Source organism: Anguilla anguilla, chromosome 10, assembly GCF_013347855.1.
Source record: "Anguilla anguilla isolate fAngAng1 chromosome 10, fAngAng1.pri, whole genome shotgun sequence".
NCBI classification, from domain to species: Eukaryota; Metazoa; Chordata; class Actinopteri; order Anguilliformes; family Anguillidae; genus Anguilla; species Anguilla anguilla.
In genome coordinates this window covers 45,843,652-45,862,854 of record NC_049210.1, presented here as the reverse complement: position 1 = coordinate 45,862,854, position 19,203 = coordinate 45,843,652, and the positions used below count along the sequence as shown (strand labels likewise).

Below are 19,203 nucleotides of genomic sequence, written 5' to 3'. Positions count from 1 at the left end.
TATAAACAGTATAAAAAGAGAACTGTGGTACAAATCCTCTCCATTAATGTGAAATCTTTATTAGACAGTTTTAAACTCGCAAAACTTTGTTCTAGCAGCACAGTAAATAAAGGTCAAAAAATACAAAAAAAACGACAACAAGATGTTTAGCATCAACGATTACGATACAAACACAAATAACCCCCCCCCCCCTCCCCCTGAGTCCCCCTTGCCTCTGCTCAGTTCATGCTGTAGTGCAGAAAACCTGGGGGGAGGGAGGTCGGATAGGGGCGTCCCAACGGCTGGTCCCAGTCCACCCGTGGGGTGGGAGGTGTCTCCCGGAATGTGGTCTAGGCCAGGAGGAGGGGGGGGGAGCCGGGGGGTTTGGAGTTAATACAGTACTGGTAGTGGTTGGGGTTGAGGGGGGTTATGGAGAGCTTACAGTCCCAGAGACGTTTTCAGTAGGGACGCCATGTTCTCTGGCATCGAACCCTCACCACCTGGAGGAGGAGGAGGGGGGAGGGAGGGAGGGGGACAGAACAGAAGCCTCCTGTTAGAACCAGGGGTTACTGAAACACCTGAACCCATCTTCAAACAGAACCATGCTGTTAAGTGAGGCCCAAACCTGTATTCAGGTGTGATCCAAGAATGACCATCACCACATCCCCGGCATTGCCACAGCAAATCAACCACAACTCTGAATTAGCTTTCATTCAGTCACAACTCTGAATTAGCTTTAATTCAGTCACAACTCTGAATTAGCTTTCATTCAGTCACAACTCTGAATTAGCTTTCATTCAGTCACAACTCTGAATTAGCTTTAATTCAGTCACAACTCTGAACGGGGTTGCTGATGAACCAGGGCTCAGGTGAACCCGGTCTCTCAGGTGAGTGCGGTCGCTCAGGTAAACCCGGTCGCTCAGGTGAGCGCGGTCGCTCAGGTGAACCCGGTCGCTCAGGTAAACATGGTCGCTCACCTTCCTCGGCGGCGGTCATGTCCTGCTCCAGCTTGAGCTTCTTCTGGCCCAAACGCAGCATGCAGTCCTCTATGGAGTCCCTGCTGATCAGCTTAATCACCTTCACCGTCCTGCAAGGGGACAGGGAGCTGAGAGAGCGCACCTTCCACCCCTCACACGCCCCTCCTCCTGCCCTCCACCTCTTAAATCCCCCCCCGCCCCGTTCTGCCTGCCCGCTCACCTGGTCTGACCCCGCCCCGGCCCTGCCCGCTCCCCTGGTCTGACCCCGCCCCGGCCCCGCACGCTCACCTGGTCTGGCCCCGCCCCGGCCCCGCCCGCTCACCTGGTCTGGCCCCGCCCGCCCGCTCACCTGGTCTGGCCCACCCGATGGCAGCGGTCCCCATCCCGCCCGCCCGCTCACCTGGTCCGGCCCCGCCCCGGCCCCGCCCGCTCACCTGGTCTGGCCCACCCGATGGCAGCGGTCCTCGGCCTGCTTGTCGTTGTAGGGGTTGCAGTCGATGTCATGCACAATGACCACGTTGGCGGAGGTCAGGTTGATGCCCAGGCCCCCCGCCCGCGTGGAGATGAGGAAGACGAAGATGTCGGGGTCCGTGTTGAACTGGTCGATCAGGCCGATTCTGCGGGGAGGTGAGACCTGATTGGTGAATACGGACAGCGAAAGGGAAGAAAGAGACCCAAACGAGCGGGGCGTGGCGCGCTGGGGACCCACCTGTCGGCCATGGGGACGGAGCCGTCCAGCCGCACGTAGCGGTGGCTCAGGTGAGTCATCAGCACCTCCACCAGGTCCAGCATCATGGTGAACTGGCTGAACAGAACCACGCGGTCGCCCTGGAGACAAGACCACGCCCACGGTTACCACAGGACCGAGAGCACAGCGCGGTCTGAGCAGCACCGTAAACAGCACAGCAAAGAGCACACCTAAAAGGGTCAATCATGCCTCTAAACATGTACATTAAGAAAAATGAACAGATTGTTAAAATTCAGGGATTGCAGTTGCAGTTGAAACAAAAACCAGCACAGGGAGGCCCCAGGACTGAGTTTGGGAGCCACTGATATATTCTGATCTTTAGAGCACAGTATGGAGTGTAGTCAGGAGTGGGTATGGTCAGTCTGGGTGTGCAGCAGGCCTGAAGAGCCCAGGGCTTGGACCCTCTCCCCTCCCGGTGCGTACCTGCTCTTTGAGGGAGGCCAGCAGGGTGGTGAGCAGCCTGAACTTGCCCGAGTCCAGCAGCCTCTCGCTGTCCAGCTGGTGCTCCCAGAGGACGGGGTACTGCTGGCACAGCCGGTGCAGCTCGAAGTCCGACATCACCTCCATGTCCTCCTGGACGAGGGCGGGGTCCGAGTCGCGGTGGGAGGGCTCCTGCGCGCGGCGGGGGGAGAGTGAGAGGGCGGGGTGGGGGGGAGAGTGAGGGCGGCGTGGGGGGAGTGTGAGAGAGGGGGCGGGGGGACAGTGAGAGGGCGGGGTGGGGGGAGTGTGAGGGAGGGGGCGGGGGGACAGTGAGAGGGCGGGGTGGGGGGAGTGTGAGGGAGGGGGCGGGGGGACAGTGAGAGGGTGGGGTGGGGGGAGTGTGAGGGAGGGGGCGGGGGGACAGTGAGAGGGCGGGGTGTAAGTGAGGGCACGCGGCGAAGTCGGCGGTTGTTAGCGACGAGGCGCTAAGGCAGCTCTGTGATAGAGAGGCCGGGCGCCAGTGTTTACGTCTGTGTCCTCGGCAGCCGGTTGAGCAATTTCCCAAAGCGAGACAGCGTGTAACTTCTGGCCCGCCAACTGCCTGGCATGAGATCACAGGCATGCGCTAGCAAGCTCTGCCATAAATGTCACATTCACCTGGGAGGCAACAAACCTATTATTATATTTTTTTTTTACATTTACGTTACGTAAAATGGCGAGAGTGACGCTAAGTTGAAATCGATACCGTTTGACACAAACAGCACTAACAGGCAGGTCTTCCGCTGCTCTCTCTGCATTCGTCCACCGGTCGGTAAAGAGGCCTCAATCGCGCTCGCGCCACAGTGCTCGCGTCGCGCGGCTGATTAGCGATGCGTCTGCGGCGGCTGGCCGCGCTAACGACAGGAACAGGGCGGGAAATGACCGCGGTGAGCTACTTCAGTCTGAGCAGAACACATCGTCTGCTCCAGTTAAGAGTGTTGCAAGAGGAAAGTGCCTCACACAGAAAACACTATGAAAGTTCTACCAATGAGTGTAATTACAGCGTTAGCAGTAGGCTCATAACTATATAAAATTTTTTTTTTTTTAAATAAATAAATAAAATAAAATATATATATATAGTAAACATAACAAAGAAGACTTATAATACACAAATCGGATATTGTGAGAACGGAGGAAGAGAGAACTGCGCCATTTCGGGCTTCGTCCTAACACACACACACGAGGGACGCGTTTGTGTTTTGTCCTGTTTGGCGGCGGCGTGAGGGAACCGAACCTTGAGCATGAGGCGGCTCATGACGGCCAGCTTCTCGGCGGTGTAGTACTGCCTGTGCAGCAGCGGGTGGTTCGCCATCTTCCTCAGCGCCATCATCACGTTCAGGAGCACCCGCTCTGAGGAGAGAGAGGGAGAGAGGGAGGGAGAGAAGGAGAGAGACACACAGAGTAAGAGACAGAAACAGACACGGAGAGATGCAGACAGAGAAACGCAAACCTTGTCTGTGTTTCGTGCTAACACACGTGCGACCCGTTTGTGTTTCGTGCTGATGAGTGGAGGGGCTGAAGGTGCGAGCAACATACTCCACGTGCTACAGGATCTACTCTCAGCGCTAGTCGCTAACGTGCTGCAGGACCTACTCTCAGCGCTAGCCGCTAACGTGCTGCAGGACCTACTCTCAGCACTAGCCGCTAACGTGATGCAGGATCTACTCTCAGTGCTAGTCGCTAACGTGCTGCAGGACCTACTCTCAGTGCTAGTCGCTAACGTGCTGCAGGACCTACTCTCAGCGCTAGTCGCTAACGTGATGCAGGACCTACTCTCAGCGCTAGCCGCTAACGTGCTGCGGAACCTACTCTCAGCGCTAGCCGCTAACGTGCTGCGGAACCTACTCTCAGCGCTAGCCGCTAACGTGATGCAGGACCTACTCTCAGCGCTAGCCGCTAACGTGCTGCAGGACCTACTCTCAGCGCTAGCCGCTAACGTGCTGCAGGACCTACTCTCAGCGCTAGCCGCTAACGTGCTGCAGGACCTACTCTCAGCGCTAGCCGAGCGCTTCGACCTCTGGAACAGGGCGGAGTAGAGCTCCTGCTGCTTCTCGCTCATGGGGCAGAACTCCAGCCGTTCCTCCTTGTCCGGCAGCTGCTTCAGCACCTGCAGTGTGGAGAGAGTGAGAGAGATGGAGGGGGAGAGGGAGAGAGAGAGGGAGGGGGAGAGAGATCCGTAAACGAATGCTTGTTACCTCAGGTGCCCTCCCCTGCTCCGCCCCTCTTTTCTGCTTGGCCAATAGGGAGAGAAGTAGCCATTTGCAGGGGCCGCCCCTTCTGCCCCAACACCTTCTGTCAGTTCCGGACACAGACCACCAACTGCTGTCTGGAGTCTTTTTGTGAGGTTACTAATAATGATAATAATGTCTACTTACTATAATAACAATGAGAATAACAATAATAGTAACAACAATAACAATGATACCATTTATTTATATAGTGCTTTCTCTCACACTAAAAGCACTTAATAGCGAAGAGGAGAAAACTCTACTCATCCGCCACCAATGTGTAGCACCCACATGAGTGATGAACGGCAGCCATTTTCATTTTTAAACGCTAACGTCCGAGCCCTCACCTCACTCTTCACCCTCCTGAGGATGAAGGGCTTCATGATGAGCTTGGCGTGAGCGATCCTGTCCTGCTCGAAGCTGCTCTTTTCCTCCGCAGATTTCTGTCCCAGGAGAACAAAACAAAACAAAAAAACGCGGAGCTCAGGGTCAGCGGTCGAGCTGATTGGTTAAAAAACGCGCCCATCAGCCGGTTCAGAGCCCTCGCCGTACGTCGCGTAGATCACGCTGTGATTTTATCAGCAGAACGGCAGCTGCTGCCTCTGCTGTTTTCCCAGTAAACACCTCTGCCTGATTAAAATGCGCACGCAGACAGCAGAAGATCTCTCCCCCCCCCCCCCCGTCAGAAACAGGCCTTCAGGCAGCGGCGTTCAGCTGCTACGCGCGCCTCGTTAGCATGCAGGCTTACCGCCCGCCCCGGAGAACGTTAAGCCCTGCAACTACACAACTTAGCGCACACGGCTCTCTGACAGGTTTTTGGCAATGACCGTGACTGAGTCACACCAATTAAACGTAAAAGAAAAAAAGAAGAAGAAAAAAAAACCTGACTTTTATGGTCCATAAAGACTTCACAAGAACAGGTGCTCATGAACGTGCCTTAGTATTCTGGCCATTGGCAGTATGACTAGTGCAGACCCCAAAGATCAGAATGGGGACCATCGGTGGGCCTGGCCACTGAACTGGTCTAGAAAGGAAACCTCACAAGAATCATCAAACTCATTTCTGTATAAATGTACATAAAGTTCATGGTAGATCTTCATCTCGTGGTTTAATGAACACTTTAGAGCAGGGCTGCCCCACCGTGCTCCTGGAGATCCACCGTCCTGCAGGTTTTCACTCCAACCCTAACAAAGCCACACCAGCAAGAGATCTCACTGAGTCAGGTGTGCCAAATTAGGGTTGAAATGAAAACCTGCAGGACGGTAGATCTCCAGGAACAGGGTTGGGGCGTCCCAGCTTTAAAAGAAAGAGGGGGGGGGGGGGGGGAAGTGATTGGACGAGATCTGACGCTCTCAGAGGTCTGGCCTCCGCCCCGCCCCCGCCCCGTTACCATGGAGAACATCTTGGCGATCTGCGAGGTGCTGCTGGAGAACATGGTGGGCATGATGAAGTTGAGCAGGGACATCAGCTCCAGCAGGTTGTTCTGCAGGGGGGTTCCCGTCAGCAGGAGGCGGTAATGAGCCTGTGGGGCGGGGGTGGAGGGGGGGGGGGGGGGGACCGAGAGAGTGTCATTCGGCACCGCCGCCACACGGACGACCCGCTGGCACACGCAGGGGGCGTTTGGGTAACTCGGGGTGCACTGACGTTGATGGCCATGAGGTGGCGATAGCGCATGGAGTTCATGTTCTTCAGCATGTGGCCCTCGTCGAACACGGCGTACTCCAGCCGAAGCTTCCGGAACAGGCTCCGGTCGTACTCGTTCCCAATCGCAGTGTTGTACCTGCAACCCAGAACCAAAAACGGGATAAAAAGGTTACCGTTCTCTATTTGGATTTTGATTGTGTAAAGGTGAGACAATCTTACAACTACGAACTATCTAGCCTATTTTTAAAATACAGCGAGCACAATCTAAGTAAATACTTCCAATGAAATAAAAGGAACTGGACTAGTAAATGTTAATTTATTCCAAAGTATTTCAAAATTACAAACATTTCACAGTTCCAAATGACCTCCATTAAAGTTGCTTCTGGAATGTTCTCCTGAATGTGAGGCAAACGTGGGAAGCAGTATTTTGGGAGCACACGTAGCAAACTGGGTTTGCTGAGACTGTGTAGGCATCCTCAGACCACCTCTAGATTCCTGACAGGGGGGGAAATTCCCAGAATTCCCAGTAGGCCACAATGGAATGAGCCAATGCCTGACTGGCTCACCCAGTGCAAGCCTTAATGTCCTCAGACAGGGGTTCAGACAGTAATTTACGAGGCTGATCCATGCCTCCGCTTCCCATGGGGCCGCTTTGCTCGGCGTAAACGCTCAATTAATATCAATAATTAATGCATCTCCCGCCAGATATTCCCCACTTCATTATGAGCTCACAATGCATCGCCCTGTGCATTCTGCCGGGGGGGGGGGGTAAACAGGTGCAGAGCGTGCTTCCGCTACTTCCCACCAGATGGCAGTAGCGCGACGCCAAACTCCAAACGCAGTGTCGGAGAAGTCACACTACCAACTGCGAAACTGCAGGGGAAAATGGTTGGGTTTGGGGTGGGGTGGGTGGGAACAAAAACATGAAACCCCCTGAAATGACAGACGGGGAGCTTTAAGAGGGAACTCACGTGGTCACAATGATGTTGAACTCCACCTCCTTGCTGAGGATGTCGTGGCGCAGGTACCTGCGGTCTTCCGCGGACCCTAAACACAAAAACGAGGAGGGGGCGGGCCAATCAACTCAACAGCAGCTTAATGAGGAAAGTGATGTCATCAAACAGGAAGTGACACGGGTGAACGGGGAAAGATCAGCTCACCGTAGTAGACGAGCACCGCCAAACTGGGACACCACAGTTTCAGCTCCCTCACCCAGTTATCTGCAGAGAGGAACCTTCTATCAGCAATATTTCCCAGAAGAAGAAACCAACTAAAAAACTGAACCCACAGTCTAGTGACCATTTTCGGGCGTCTCACCCAGGGTAGAGGAGGGCACAATGATGAGATGGGGGCCCGTGTTGCCGTCCTGGTACAGGCTGGCCAGAAAGGAGATGGCCTGGATCGTCTTCCCCAAACCCTGCGGATCATTAAAAAAAAAAATTCCCCTGAAGTTAAGAAAAGAGCAGCATAAACTGCTTGATCTCATTTTAAAGTCTAAAAGTATTTGTCTTAAGTTGCTCACTGTTTGGGGGTTTTGTGCATTGTCGGGATGCCATGGAAAAGTTGGCAATTTTGCAATGTCTACTGCTGGCCGATATCGCTTTTCAATTGATTATCGCAAGATGCGTCACTCTGGGATGTTTTCCCGTCAACAGGGAGACTAAATTTTCAGTGCTGAGAATGCGGAGTGGAGTATCTGGCTGATCTAGAGAATCTGTCACGTTACGAATCTGGGCCTGGCCCATGCCCAGTGTTGTCAGAAGGTCAGCCACCCCAGACTGTGGCAGGAAGAACCCCTTTTTCTACAGCCCTGGCTCTTGTGTTTAGCGTGCAGTAATGGCTTAAAAAGCAGAGGGAGGTCTCCAGGGGATTCCCGCTCATCCAATGATAATAATATTCAAAGCTCAACGCTGCACTCTGGGGAAAACGGTACAAATGCAGCATACTGTCTCTGAATATTTTACAGTCAATTACTGTGTTTCCCTTTCATCCTTGGAAAGCGGGGCATATTAATACCAACAGAACAGCTCTTTGAACTGAAACGCAGTTCTGTGCCCAGCTGGGTCGTGCTTCAATAAACCAAGCATAATTCGGAGGGACACACTGTGATGTTTTGGTGATGTTCCACAATCTCGTTATTAGTTTAAAATTAAAAAAAGAAAAACACTTAAACTGGAGCTGACAGACAACTTGGGAATAGCAATTAATCTCAGATCAAGATGTCAGAAATCAAAAGGGCTCCAAATAACAGATAAGACAAATCTACATCTTTATCTCCATCTCCATAAATGGACGCTGCAGTCTACATGCATGCTTTGAAACTTTATGACTTTAGTTTTACAGAAAAACAAACATAACGGTCACATACTTTGCTTGCTAAGACAGCTTTTGTTATGACTTTCAAATTATTGTTTTGACTTTGGCTTTCGTGAAGAGGGGCAATGCGCTTAGAATGAGTCACACCTGCACCCACCACACCCAGTTTGGCTCCAAGGGTGTCGAATGGAGTCGTCCTTTCTTTTTGTCTCGGAATCGGAGACATGTCCTTATGTTGAACACACTAACTCACTATGCAATTAACAAGCTCTTGTGGCAGTTGATTGCAACTTGATGGAAGCAACAGAAATAACGAACAGGGTGTTTGATAATATAATTACACATGAATTGTTTTTCTGTTAACCCTGTAAAGAGTATTCTCCTTTTAAATTTGCAGCCGAGGTCAACTTCTCACCATCTCATCCGCCAAGATGCCGCTCAGCTTGTGCTGGTGCAGCAGAACCAGCCAGTTCAGTCCAATCAGCTGGTACGGCTTCAGCTGGAGTCTGGCATCGCCAGGAAAGCAAAAGAACAAAAACAAAAACAAAAACAAAAACAAAAAAACCCGTCAGTGAAAGAGAGTCATGGTTAGCTCGCAAACGATGCTGCTGAACTAGTTTGTGAACGTGGCTTCTGAAGCACGGCCAGTTTCTGAACAAGGAAACAAAGTTCATTTCTGAATGAGACTTCTGAAGCATGATGAGCTCACGCACAAGGCTTCTGAAGCATAGACAGTCCGTGAAACAAGGTTTCTGAAGCATAGACAGTCTGTGAAACAAGGTTTCTGAAGCATAGACAGTCTGTGAAACATGGTTTCTGAAGCATAGACAGTCTGTGAAACAAGGTTTCTGAAGCATAGACAGTCTGTGAAACAAGGTTTCTGAAGCATAGACAGTCTGTGAAACAAGGTTTCTGAAGCATAGACAGTCTGTGAAACAAGGTTTCTGAAGCATAGACAGTCCGTGAAACAAGGTTTCTGAAGCATAGACAGTCTGTGAAACAAGGTTTCTGAAGCAGTTTTTTGTCAACAAGGCTTCTGAAGGCCAACAATGAAGGGGGCCGTAGACAGGACAGTATCAGGCTCTCTGGCTCACACACAGGGGCTGAGAACGTCGACATGGACACTGTTTATAAGTTTATATCGTCGTGGGGTGAGAGCGCACCTGCTGTTGAGGACGGAGGGCTGCTTCATGGAGCCCACGCCCCTCTCGATGACCCGGGTCACGTCCTCCATCATGCGGCGGGCGATGGTCTCGCACTTTCCCATCAGGCCGAGCACCACCTCCCGCTCCTTCAGCACCAGGCGGCAGCCCCACACCAGCTCCATGGAGAGGCCGTTCGCCTTGTGGAAGACCTCCTCCTGGAGGAGAGAAGAGCGGGCGGAGCGGGCCGGTTACACCTCTCTCTCTCTCCCTCTGACTCTCTCACTCTCTCTCTCTCTCCCTCCCCCTCTCACTCTCTCTCTCCTCTCTCTCCCTCCCCCTCTGACTCGCTCTCTCCTCTCTCTCTCTCTCTCCTCTCTCTCTCTCTCTCTCCCTCCCCCTCTGACTCACTCTCACTCTCTCCCTCTCCCCCCCCGGCTCTCTCTCCCTTTCTCTCTCCCCCTCTCTCTGACTCACTTGCTCTCCCTCTCTCCCTCCCTCTCCCCCCTCACCATCCCTCCCTCTCCCTCCCTCTCTCTCCATCCCTCCCTCCCTCCCTCCCTCCCTCTCTCCAGCTCTCTCCCTCTCCCTCCATCCCTCTCTCTCCCTCTCCCAGGCGTTCCCGCTCCTCTCTGAAGTGCCGCTTGGCTCCAGAGAGACCGGGGGTGTCGGGACGCTCCGGGCCCTGGGGGTATTTTGTGGTTTTATTACCCCCCCCCACCGTGTAACACCTCATTACCCCTCACCCACATGCAGCAGACCTGCCCCAGGAGAAGCACCTGCAGCAGCCACAGGAGTGCCCCCCCCCCCCCTGCTGATACGATCGCACTTGGCAGCGGTGCGGGGGCGTGTGCGGGCGGACCTGCCACAGAAGCCCGGCCCGGCTCATAGCCACCGGGAGGGGGAGAGAGAGACATGGCGCTTTTCCACGGAATCTCATCAACGCCCAACACCCTCAACGTTCATCCTCACCCAAACACGCGCGTCGTGCCGTAAGGGTCAGGCGCACACACAAACAACACTGCAACGACTGTTCTGCTTTACGCATGTGGTTATATACATACAGACACACACACACACACACAAACCACTGACTTAAAATTGATCAAAATTTCCTAAATAAATTTTAATTTATTTTCCAGAGAATTTGAGTCCGTTCGAATGGGGGGAGAACCAATTTGCCTTAAAGACCGACACCCTCACACACACCGAGGCTCTTGATTCTGCGGAAACAGAAGCATTTGTGGCTCGATCCCCCCGGTCCCAGTTCTGCGGAGGGTGCACACAGAACCAGAACTAGTGGATGAAAAACATTTAAAAATCGGTCTGTTGCACATCTCTGGATAATGAACACATAAAAAAAGCATTTTTTAAAAATCACACTAAAAATCTAACAACTTAACAGCCAGCAGGCAGTCAGAGGCAGGACGGCGGGCCTGGGAACAGGTGTGGAGATGTGAAGGAAGCTTGAGAAGCAGGTCTGGCACTCAACCATTTCACAGGAAAGGCGAAAAGGTAAAAATCGACTTAATGCCTGAATCACATTCCTGAAGATCAACTGTACCAGTCGCCTAAATTTCAAAAATTAAAATTTGAAATGTTAGCTTAGTTCTCAAACAGAAAGCACAGAAATGTGATTTCTAAGCTTTGCTTCTCCAGTGAAATGGTCCCTTTTCCCTGGAGGGCACGAGGCCATTTTCCCTTCACAACACTTTCAGAGTTCGGCGAGCTGAACTTCCCTTTCCCGCCCTGGATCATTGTGCAATCATCACGCTGAATTTCACTGCTAAACCTCCCAAAGGGATTTGGAGAGCAGAGCACTGCGCCTCGAAAGTCATTTCTAAATTTTAAAGAGTCGAGCTCCACCACTACTGCGCAGGCGTCGCCATTTTAACTTTTATCCCATCGTAGAAAGTATTTACAAACAAATGACCTTGCGGTACGCCTGCTGTACGAGAGGGACGGATGTAACAACCTGCTTCTATGTCGGCAATTTACGGTATAACCGTAAACGAGACCTATGGGAGAAGAGAAGAGAAACGCAAAGCGAGAGATACGATCAGCAAGACAAATGAACAGGCCTGGCGGAAAGCTATTAGGAGATTAGGAATTTAATTCGCTGCAGTGAGAGGGTTTATCGATCTACCTGCAGATACCGGGCGAGACGAACTGAAGCGAGATAAGCAGAACTAAACAGCCAGGTGACTGCAGTGGAAGTATCAGGAGGTATTCTGTCACATTTAGAGCCTACTCAGCAACACTGTTCAATCACTTCCCTGTACGCAATTTAAAAAACTGTATACGTTTTTGTTTCGCCTGTTTGTTTTCATTAAGACATTTAAACGGTTCAGTCTTCTGTTTAAAAAACTGCTGAAGCTTTGGCCGTTTTTAACGTCCTTAAAACGGTAAATAAACTGCATTTATAAAGCGCATTTTTCCAGCAACAACTGCACAAAGCGCTTTTCAACGAATGCCTCTAATTCACCCGTTCATGCACGCACACACACGCACACACGCACACACGCACACACGCACACACACACACCAACGGCGCAAGGCGCCAACCTGCAATTAGAGATTAATCACAGGTTAGGCATCCTGCTTGGACACACCCAGAACATCGAACTGAAAACTCCCCGGTTGCTAGACAACCGCTCTACCTCCTGAGCTAAAGCCACCCCTGCTTTATAACTCCACAGGGCAGCACCATACATGATGGTATAACGGCCAGGGCTGTTAGATTTAAAACTGGTGCCAGTTCAGAGAATCAACCAATTCCACAGCGACCCTCTGCCAAAGAGCCCCAGTTTAGCCTGCTCACAGTAGATCTACACCAGTGGTACCCAACCCTGCTCCTGGAGATCTACTGTCCTGTAGGTTTACACTCAAAGCCTAACAAAGAAAGCACACCTCACTCAACAGCTAGAGCAGGGCTGCCCAACCCTGTTCCTGGAGATCTCATTTGATCTGGTTATTAGAGTCAGGTGTGCCAAATTAGGGTTGAAATGGAAATGCACGGGACGGTAGATCTCCAGGAACGGGGCTGGAAACCACTGGCACAGGAGGACGAGGTGAGAGAAATCAGAGGCCGAGGAAGAGTGCGCACGGCCGGGGAGGAAGGTGCCCTTACCAGGTCCCGCCACACCCTGAAGGGCCGCAGCTCGGCGATCTTCTGGGCCTTCTTCACCGAGCAGCCGGCGATGAGGGAGAGCTCGTCCAGCGACGCCTCCTGGAAGAAGGCCAGGATCCGGCCTCTCAGCTGGGGGCCCACCCCGTCCTCGCAGTCCGAGTCCAGCCCCTCCTCCTCCTCCTCCGAGGAACCCCCGAACTCGCTGTCGGCCGAGTCCTCGTCCGCGGAGCTGCCGTCCGCCGCCATCCTCTCCTCCGCCCGCCGCCTCCGCTCTGACGCCTGTGCCTTCGCCGTGGCGGGCCCGTTCTGGGCCTTCCCCGGGCCGATCCCGTTCTGGGCCTTCCCCGGGCCGATCCCGTTCTGGGCCTTCCCCACCGCTGGCGGGGGCAGGGTACGCTTCGCCGCGCTTTCGGAGGTCAGCCACCCCGAGAGCTCAGACGCTCGGCCGTCCCCAGCGCCCGCGCCGCCGCCGCCGGCCCGTTTGCCGCCTTTCGGGGGGCGGGCGTCGCTCGGCCGGGCGTCTCTGGAGCTCCGGGCGGCTTTGGGCTTCTTCTCCTGGGCCTCTGGGGAGCTGGACTCCTCATCTGCAGCCAACATCAATGCAGGGGAATGAGCAACTGAACCTGTGTGTGTATACCCTTAAAATACCCCTGAAATATCCCTGAAATACCCGTGATCAATATTCACTTTGTGTTATTCCAGTTAAACCAGTCCCCCTAAGCACTATAATCACCAATCACAACAGCCATCCAAACTATTACACACACGCACATGCACACACACACACAAACTCATGGTCGGTAAGCAGAGCAAATCAATAAAATAGATTGGACTTTGTAAATCTTTGTCACTTTCAGATATTTTCTTGCCTGGAGTAAATCCAGTTGCTTAAATGTGCTTCTCACAGCTGACGACAGACAGCAATGCAGTTCGACTGAATTAAGTCATTAATGAGTCAATACTGAACATGAACAAATGCAGAAGTTTTCCTCCACGACGCTGTACAGCTGTTACACACGACACTCTCATCAATCAAGCCCAGATTCTGAGTGAAAGGACATTTAAATAACACTTATGGGATTATGAAAGGTATTCACGATAGCAACAGGATTACTGAAGCTCAGTAAGAGCTCAAAGATGGGCATGTCACTTTAATCGTTTAAAAATGGTTTCCCACTAATTGGTTATGGTAAGTTAAAATTTAAAAAAAAAATTTTTTAAAGGTAATACTGTTGCAAATGTTGCAAGAGGCGGTGTTCCTGGACAGGTAAGGACTTGTCGCCTAATGGTTGATTGAAAGCTTTTGATTCAGTGATAAGACCTTGCCAAAAAAAAGAAAGAAAGAAAAAAGGCATGGTTTTTAAAGTTGAGATGGAGAGATACGTGTTCTGCTGCGTTACCCCCCACCGAACTTTCTACAAGCACCAAGTGGAGCAGGACAGAGAACAGTTGTGCTGCATGTCGCAAACTGAATAGGCCGTTTCACCTGAAAGCGCAGTTGGGTGACCAACACCATCGAACGCCCACCCACACACACACACTGAAGCACACGTGCCACCCCCACCCCCGGCTGAGTGTTTTTATGGCTTTACCTTGGTCTGAGAACAGGCGAAGCACTTCCAGGGCATCGTCGCAGTCCCAGTCGTGTTCCTCAAGGACAGCACGCAGCTCCTGCCACAGAGCGGGGTCACAGTCACAGTGTTGAGTCACTGAACAGTCCTCGTTCCAGATGTTCAGTCAAGTGCTGCTCGGTGCAGGGTCTGACCCACGTGGTCGAGAAGTGGGGTGTGTTTTTTGTGCTTAAGAGTTTTGTCAGTATACAAATTTTTTGTAAAACTAATTTTTTTCACCAGTTTTTCAAATTTTTTTAAAATTTATTTTTTACGATTTCTTTTTTGCCTCCTGTCGGCCTTGTCAGAGGGACAGAAGCTCACCTCTTTGTCCAGGTCAGGGAACTTCCTCTGCAGCCTCTTCACCATGGCTTCCTGCTTCTCCCAGTTTGGCTCCGCCCCCTCCAGGTCAGAGTCGCTGGCCTGATTGGTCAGAAGGGGAAAAAAGTGTGCTGCGTTAGCACACCCCCTCCATTCCATTCATTTCTACGCGCGGTCGAGCCGGGAAAATGGCGGTCACTCACCGCAGATGGCCGCCGCCTCTTACTGGGCTGGGCAGCGTCGCCGTCCTGGGAGCTGTCGCCGGACCCGTCCAGCTTCCTCTTCCGCGAGGAGTCGGGATCTGCAGAACCGCCACAGACAGACGCGCTCACTCAGACCCCCGTCCCACAGCGCTGAGGCCAAGGGCCTAAACTCAACAGCACTACTGCTGCAGTGAGCCACCAGGAGCAGAACAGACAGCTCTACAGGGTTCTGTGCTAATGTTTTTTTCCCCAAGGTGCTCGTAATTTGAAAAATTTAGGAACAAACAACAGCATCCCAATAAGCAGATGTGCGCCTAAATTATTTTCCCAGTTAGCACACATTAGTTTTGAGAAGCAAATGCTCCTAAAAAATCCTACAACAGATGAGTGAGGGAGAGAACTTTGCAACACCGAATACTCTGCTTTTTCTTAAATGCAAAAAACAAAAACACTGTAGTGAAACGAATAATGGAGAGGGCGCCACCAATGGTCTTGCCCCTGGTAGGGAAGGACTCTATTTATGCCAACATAAGGACACAATCTGATGCTCTGTGGCTTGGCCTGGGGCCTGGGGGAGAGGTGTGGCTTCCAAACGTGTGGTTTTGAAAGGTCTTACAGAGGAGGTTGGGCCCGGAGCAACAAGCACACTTATGACAGAGTCTGGCACCGAGAGCATCGCAGACCTATAGTGGAAAATCCGAGGGGGGGGGGGGGGCATTACTTTGCGGTTAGGGAACAGGGTGGACTGCTGTGTGCTGTTGATGACTGGGGACATGTCTTGTTCTCGTTGGGGAAGCCCGGACATAAATGTGCGTCCCGACTGCCAAGATTTCAATAAGTGTCAGTTTCTGCCAAAAAATGGGGCATGTCTGAACTCGTGGGCCCCCCCCAGATACGTGGGTGACAACAGTGCTCACCTCAGAACCAAGAAACAGTGCGGCTTATCTCCAATAAGGAAGATAGACATGGAGCAACAGAAGCAACAAATCGGTACTGGGGGGGGGGGGGGGGTTAACTTAGAACATGTAGGCACAGAAAGTAAGCAGTGGCAGGTGTTTGTGTGATGCAGTTTGATTGAGTAATTGGCACTGTCAGTTTCTAACTGACCCCCCCCCCACCCCTTCCCACCCCACCCCACCCTCAACAAAAACAGAATTACAAAAGTGTGTATAGGAAGGGGCTACACTGCGGTTGCGCTAAGAGGAAGCAGCCCAGCAGGTGCACTCCAGTTTCCCCCGGTCGCGCCGCCATTTACCGTCATCCCCGAACATCATGAGGCAGGAGGCCACAGCTCCGGGCAAAGTGCTTGTGCTTTTGGCGATCTGAAACACGGAAGAAAGAAAGAAAGACAAACGGGTCAGAGTCCGGTGCGGGCCAGAGTCCGGTGCGGGCCAGAGTCCGGTGCGGGCCAGCCCGTCCCGGTGCTTTGGTGCTTTAGCGCCTGTTGCGCTGGGACAGCGTCGGGCATCTTACCTCCAGCAGCTGCTGCCTGTCCCTCTGTGGGAAAATCTCCTGCAGCTTGGACACCTTCTCCTCAGTCTCCTCGTCCTCCCCCGCGTCTGAACACCCAGAGTCCTGTGCTTTCGACCCCATGGCACGCTTCCGTCCACATGTCCTTAACATAACACAAAATAACACAATATAACACGACATAACATAACACAGGATAACAAGGCATTACATAACATAACATGACATAACACAACACAACACAAAACATAACATAAAACAGAACAACACAACACAGCGATGAGGACAGGCCATTCGCCCCAGCAATGCAATAGGAAGTTAGGAAGCAATGGGGGAAACAGGCATGAGCCATACTTCTCATCACTACTGATGGGAAATGAAGTCCATGACAAGCTTTACGAGTCTCTGAAGAACTTCACCTCCCATCAGCACCACTGCAAACTGTTGATAGAGTCTGTCTATCAATGAACTTCACCCTTAAGTGCTCAGTTCTGGGTTGGGGAGGACAACTGACCGCGCAGCCTTAACAACTCAGATGTAATTCTGGCACATGGAAATACTACAGCACACGGAAATGACTATGAAATGGGGACATGGGTACAACATCAAAATTGTTATGAGGCCACATTAAAGCTCGTAGCTTGCTTATACTTACTTTATTTTTCTCACTGGCATGTCAGCTCTGGAACCAGCAGAGTCTCCCGAGTCTGAGTCCTGCTCCTCCAGCTCGTCCTCTCTCCCTTGCTTTTTCCCAAATGGCCGTTTGTGCACCGGAGTTTCTGGTACTGTGAACAACACCAGACAGTTAATTCCGCTCTCGGAAATTCAACAGAAAGAAAGAAAATACGGGTACATATAGCCAAGTTAGTCAACAAGACTGATAGCCTGCGAAATGTTACGCTGTGCACACCGAGACTTTTCCCAAGATGGAGTATGGCAATCTCCCACACTTTTTAAATACATTTAAAGAGTCATTTTACCGGGACACTTTGTGCTAAGCAAAGTTTATTGCGCATACACCAGTTAACGCATAAAGCTAGCTAATCAGACAACATTACCAAGTAAATTCTCATTTAACGATTAATGTTACCACCTGACAAGAGAATAGACTACGGCAGGTAGCTAGGTATCTAGCTAGCTATACTATATTTTGTCAGCGACAAAAACCTGTGTAATTCGCCATCGTATAGTTTACAATCGCAAGCTTTCAAATCTATCATACAGTCTCTCGCAGACATTAACAGGCTAGCTAATATTAACTACCTACTTGGTTTATTCTCTTTTTCCGAGTCCGGACTTGAGGACCAGCTGCTGTGTTGCTCTTGTACCGGTGATGTCGTGTCAATTTGTATTTTATTGCTCGTCTTAATTGCTCCATAACGGAACCGATCCAGATTAAATAAACTCATTATTTCTGAAGCAACTATCTTAACAGTTAACTACCCAGCTGTCAGTGTAGCGTTATTAGATATAAAACTCTTTCTCAGCCAAATTATAGCTAGGAAAGAGGTTGGGAAAGCTAACCGCGCCAGTGTCTGGATTATTAGCTTGGCGGCTAGTACAATAGGACCGAAAACAAACGTATTATATCGATGAATCACTCAAGATTGACAGTTACAGATTTTTTGCGCACGCCTGCATAACGACTAAAATCTTTGTTATTTTAGTTCATACAGTTAAAATAATGGTTAACCACCCTATTTTTTATCCTCGCTAATGACTAATCTGCACTACGAAGATGCCTATTTCCCGCGAACCGGCAGTGCCCTGGAGTATCCAATAAACACGCTTTCTATTGGACAGCCGTAAAGACAATATAGAAATTCTTCACCAATGACAAAAGACAAAAAGAAAAACCAGAAACATAACTCGGAATGCTATTGGCTCTAACCGCTCCAACTCCTTTACCGCGAAATGCGGTTGAATATACTATAGCCCTATGTAAACAGTTGGGACTTGGTTTAGTTAACTGGTAAACATTCATTGCAAATAAGTGTGTTCTCAGCAAGCAAACAATCAAATATAAAAACGCAAGAGAAGATATTAAAAGCAGCAAATGTTTCATTAGGGTTAAGCTGCCAGTGTTCCTGAAGATACTGTTTCTGTTCTACTTAAGGCCTACACAACATTTCTCAGTATATTGTACGTGTTGGCTCATCAGGATTCTGTATGATAATTTCCCATCAGCGATTATGATTTTCTCTATGAGTGTGTCCTGTAATGTGGTATAGTTGTGAAAATGCACCCTGAATTGCTGATTTTTAATTATATATTTAGAATTTAGCAATACAACACTAGCATCCATGATATTCCATGTTACTTTCCTGCAGATGTTCACACAATTGATTCAAACATTCTGCCTTCATTCTCTGTCAAATGCATTGCATATTAAAGTGGTTATCCAAGACGACATTATTTTCTTGTCCTCATTAAATATATTCAAAAATCAACCATTTTTGTGTAATGCGTTCCTGATTGAAATGAAATTGCTGGAAATAAAAGTACATTCCAAGCTGTACTCGGATACAATATGTCAAAGCATTTTTTCAAGTTGTAATGGTTTCCTGGTAGGAAAACATTTTCAAAAGGCTTATGTATCATTGTGAACACTAAAGAATTGTGAGGAGAGAAGAGCATGTGTGTTTGCGTATGTGTCTTTGCTTGTCCAGATTTCTAAGTCCCACCCAGTATGATATGGGTATAAATGACACGGACGGATTTTAGACAATCATATCAGTAGTGAAATTGTAAACATATACAATAATAGCATAGAAATATGTTTTTCCCCCTTGAAGAGCTAAAACTAAAAAAGTGAATTAATGGGAACGTAGTGACGGACGGTTGCTGTGTGAAGACCAGTTTTAAGGCTTGCTATGCATGGGCTGCATGGGGGTTCTGCGATGGGACTGTCCACTAGGTGACACACTTGAATAACAAAGAAAGAGGTTTGTGTGGGTCTTTCTTCTGGCTGAAGCC

The 19,203-nt window shown here is 50.5% G+C and overlaps 1 protein-coding gene across 1 annotated transcript; it reads right to left on the bottom strand.

Moving 5' to 3' along the window:
• Window positions 1–37: 37 nt before the first annotated feature.
• On the bottom strand, window positions 38–18,015 carry smarcad1a (SWI/SNF-related, matrix-associated actin-dependent regulator of chromatin, subfamily a, containing DEAD/H box 1 a). The gene is made up of 23 exons (XM_035379720.1): window positions 17,495–18,015; window positions 16,883–17,012; window positions 16,231–16,372; window positions 16,013–16,079; window positions 14,758–14,855; window positions 14,558–14,656; window positions 14,216–14,294; window positions 12,624–13,207; window positions 9,515–9,711; window positions 8,767–8,857; window positions 7,353–7,452; window positions 7,196–7,255; window positions 7,007–7,082; window positions 6,036–6,171; window positions 5,782–5,913; window positions 4,739–4,834; window positions 4,153–4,270; window positions 3,398–3,513; window positions 2,128–2,316; window positions 1,666–1,784; window positions 1,391–1,573; window positions 957–1,066; window positions 38–479 (listed from the first exon to the last, which is right to left on the bottom strand). Exons 1-23 carry the CDS (start codon window positions 17,634–17,636, stop codon window positions 418–420), a joined length of 3,126 nt encoding a protein of 1,041 aa, XP_035235611.1. The 5' UTR covers window positions 17,637–18,015; the 3' UTR covers window positions 38–417.
• Between the last annotated feature and the right edge of the window lie 1,188 nt (window positions 18,016–19,203).